This window comes from Aquarana catesbeiana, linkage group LG03 (genome assembly GCF_042186555.1).
Source record: "Aquarana catesbeiana isolate 2022-GZ linkage group LG03, ASM4218655v1, whole genome shotgun sequence".
In the NCBI taxonomy this organism is placed as follows: domain Eukaryota; kingdom Metazoa; phylum Chordata; class Amphibia; order Anura; family Ranidae; genus Aquarana; species Aquarana catesbeiana.
In genome coordinates, this window is record NC_133326.1 from 690,176,162 (window position 1) to 690,179,932 (window position 3,771).

Below are 3,771 nucleotides of genomic sequence, written 5' to 3' on the forward strand. Positions count from 1 at the left end.
CTGCCTGAACCTCACCAATTGTAAATGTGACAGAGGCTTCAGGGGAGAAGAACCTGATTCAGGGGATGAAAGCAGGGCTGCTTAGGAATGTTACACCCTTTTAATGAGTGTAACATGTAACATGTTTCTAAAAGTCAACCTAGCCTTTAATTCCTGTTTTAACATATCTGAAAACAATAAATATACATATACTATTCTTCATCATGAATTCCTTACACATTACAATTTCATACTCCATTTATATCTTACAGGAGAAAAACACATATATCTTTGGTAGCTGTAGTTATTTTTCTATGTACAAAAAATGTGTGAGGTTAATCAGACTCAAGTCACACAGATTCGTTTACTTGGGTTCCGTGGCCTGGCCAAATATAAAACTCTATTATTTATTGTGTTTCTTGTAACCTACCTTATCATACTCGGTGGAAACCTGATGATTATCATTTTGGTAACAACTGTTGATCATCTTAAAATCCCAATGTTCTTCTTCCTCAAGCACTTGGCCACAGCAGATGTCCTACTGACCACCAGTGTTGTCCCCATGATGCTGGACATTATATTCATTGAGGAAGGAAGACTATCATTTGTTGGATGCATTACTCAGTTGTATGTCTTTGGCATTTTTGGATTTGTGCAATGTTTTCTGATTGCTGTTATGTCCTATGATCGATACTTGGCTGTTTGCAAACCATTGCATTATGCTTCACTTATGAATCCTCATGTTTGCCTCCAGTTGGTTCTTGGCTCCTGGTTTTTAGTTACCATGTTAATATCAAGTGAAATAATGGTGGTGGTTCAATTTAAGTTCTGTGGAATTAATTATATTGATAACTTTTTCTGTGATTTTGGACCAGTAGTGGAGCTGTCCACCTCAGACACATCCAGTTTGATGCTACAAGACTTTGTAATTTCCATATTCATGATATTTTGCCCTTTCACTTTCATAATCATAACCTACATGTACATTTTCTTCATCATCCTGAAGATATCTTCTGTTTATGGTCGAAGAAAAGCCTTCTCCACATGTAGCTCCCACCTGGCTATTGTCGGTGTCTATTATGGAACTTTGATCACCGTATACATGGTACCAGGAGATGACAGCACAGCGAGCATGAACAAATATAGGTCTTTGCTGTATATTGTGGTGACACCACTGATGAATCCCATTATCTACAGCCTCAGGAACCAGGAGATCAAGAAAGCCTTGCTTAAATCAGTCATCAAACTTAAAACAGACAGCTTTAAATTTTGAGAATAAACTTTTTGTTTCCATTTTAGCAGCACTAGGGTCGTCGGTTCAAATCCCAACCATGGTACATCCTTCCTAGAGTTTGCATGTTCTCCCATGACTGCATGGGTTTCCCCTGGGCACTCTGGTTTCCTCCCACACTCCAAAGACATGCTGGTAGGTTAATTGACACCCGTCTAAATTGGCCTTAGTTTGAGTATGTATGAATGTGAGTTAGGGAACATAGATTGTAAGCTCCTTGAGGGCAGGGCTGATGTGAATGTACAATATATATATGTAAAGTGCTGTGTAAATTGTCGGCGCTATATAAGTACCTGTAATAAATAAATAAATACAAACAATAAATGTTCTTCATGTTTTATTTTTTATATTTTTATAGTGAATTAAGACACAAGCAAATATTTAGAATCTGTTATTTTAAGGTGAAAAATTGCAAATGTGAAAATTTGAACAATCAGCCTTTAATTTTGTGCTTCTGAATACAATGCATTTGTTTTGGTTGTAATATATTAGCAATTTAAAAAAAACAACAATTATATGTACAGTGCCTTGCAAAAGTATTCACCCCCTTGGCTTTTTACCTATTTTGTTACATTTACAGCCTTTAGTTCAATGTTTTTTTAATCTGAATTATATGTGATGGATCAGAACACAATAGTCTAAGTTGGTGAAGTAAAATTAGAAAAATATATACAAAAAACTATTTTTCAGAAATAAAAAACTGATAATTGGCATGTGTGTATGTATTCACCCCCTTTGGTATGAAGCCCATAAAAAGCTCTGGTGCAACCAATTACCTTCAGAAGTCACATAATTAGTGAAATGATGTCCACCTGTGTGCAATCTAAGTGTCACATGATCTGTCATTACATATACACACACCTTTTTGAAAGGCCCCAGAGGTTGCAACACCTAAGCAAGAGGCACCACTAACCAAACACTGCCATGAAGACCAAGGAACTCTCCAAACAATTAGGGGACAATGTTGGTGAGAAGTACAAGTCAGGGTTAGGTTATAAAAAAAATATCCAAATCTTTGATGAACCCTAGGAGCACCATCAAATCTATCATAACCAAATGGAAAGAACATGGCACAACAGCAAACCTGCCAAGAGACAACAAAACTCACAGACCGGGCAAGGAGGGCATTAATCAGAGAGGCAGCAAAGAGACCTAAGTTAACCCTGGAGGAGATGCAGAGTCCCACAGCAGAGACTGGAGTATCTGTACATAGGACGACAATAAGCCGTACGCTCCATAGAGTTGGGCTTTATGGCACAGTGGCCAGAAGAAAGGCATTACTTTCAGCAAAAAACAAAATGGCACGTTTTGAGTTTGTGAAAAGGCATGTGGGAGACTCCCAAAATGTATGGAGGACGGTGCTCTGGTCTGATGAGACTAAAATTGAACTTTTTCAAAGAAAACAATATGTCTGGCGCAAACCCAACACATCACATCACCAAAAGAACACCATCCCCACAGTGAAACATGGTGGTGGAAGCATCATGCTGTGGGGATGTTTTTCAGCAGTTGTGACTGGGAAACTGGTCAGAGTTGAGGGAAAGATGGATGGTGCTAAATACAGGGATATTCTTAAGCAAAACCTGTACCACCCTGTGTGTGATTTGAGGCTAGGATGGAGGTTCACCTTCCAGCAGGACAATGACCCCAAACACACTGCTAAAGCAACACTTGAGCGATTTAAGGGGAAACATGTAAATGTGTTGGAATGGCCTAGTCAAAGCCCAGACTTCAATCCAATATAAAATATGTGGTCAGACTTAAAGATTACTGTTCACAAGCGCAAACCATCCAACTTGAAGGAGCTGGAGCAGTTTTGCAAGGAGGAATGGGCAAAAATCCTAGTGGTAAGATGTGGCAAGCTCATAGAGACTTATCCAAAGCGACTTGGAGCTGTGATAGCCGCAAAAGGTGGCTCTACAAAGTATTGACTTTAGGGGGGTGAATAGTTATGCACATTGACTTTTTCTGTTATTTTGTCCTATTTGTTGTTTGCTTCACAATAAAAAAATCTTCAAAGTTGTGGGCATGTTCTGTAAATTAAATGATACACATCCTCAAACAATCCATGTTAATGCCAGGTTGTGATTCAACAAAACACAAAGGGGGTGAATACTTTTGCAAAGCACTGTACATGTGATAAAAACACAGCTCCAAATCCAACTCAAAAATGTAATGAATATAGCGCACCCATAATTGGAAATTTGCTCAGTATATACAGATTTTTTTTATTTCAGGCCTAATCTGGTTGATAAGTAATGCCCCAACAACCAGCGAAATGTGACAACTAGGGATGAGCCGAACACCCCCCGGTTCGGTTCGCACCAGAACCCGCGAACGGACCGAAAGTTCGCACGAACGTTAGAACCCCATTGACGTCTATGGGACTCGAACGTTCGAAATCAAAAGTGCTCATTTTAAAGGCTAATTTGCATGGTATTGTCCTAAAAAGGGTTTGGGGACCCGGGTCCTACCCCAGGGGACATGTATCAATGCAAAAA

At 39.1% G+C, this 3,771-nt stretch overlaps 1 protein-coding gene across 1 annotated transcript; it reads left to right on the forward strand.

Annotated features, from left to right (window-relative positions):
- Positions 1-304: 304 nt before the first annotated feature.
- On the forward strand, positions 305-1,252 carry LOC141134169 (olfactory receptor 5P81-like). The gene has a single exon (XM_073623753.1). The coding sequence runs from the start codon at positions 305-307 to the stop codon at positions 1,250-1,252; it is 948 nt and encodes a 315-aa protein (XP_073479854.1).
- The last annotated feature ends 2,519 nt before the right edge of the window (positions 1,253-3,771 follow it).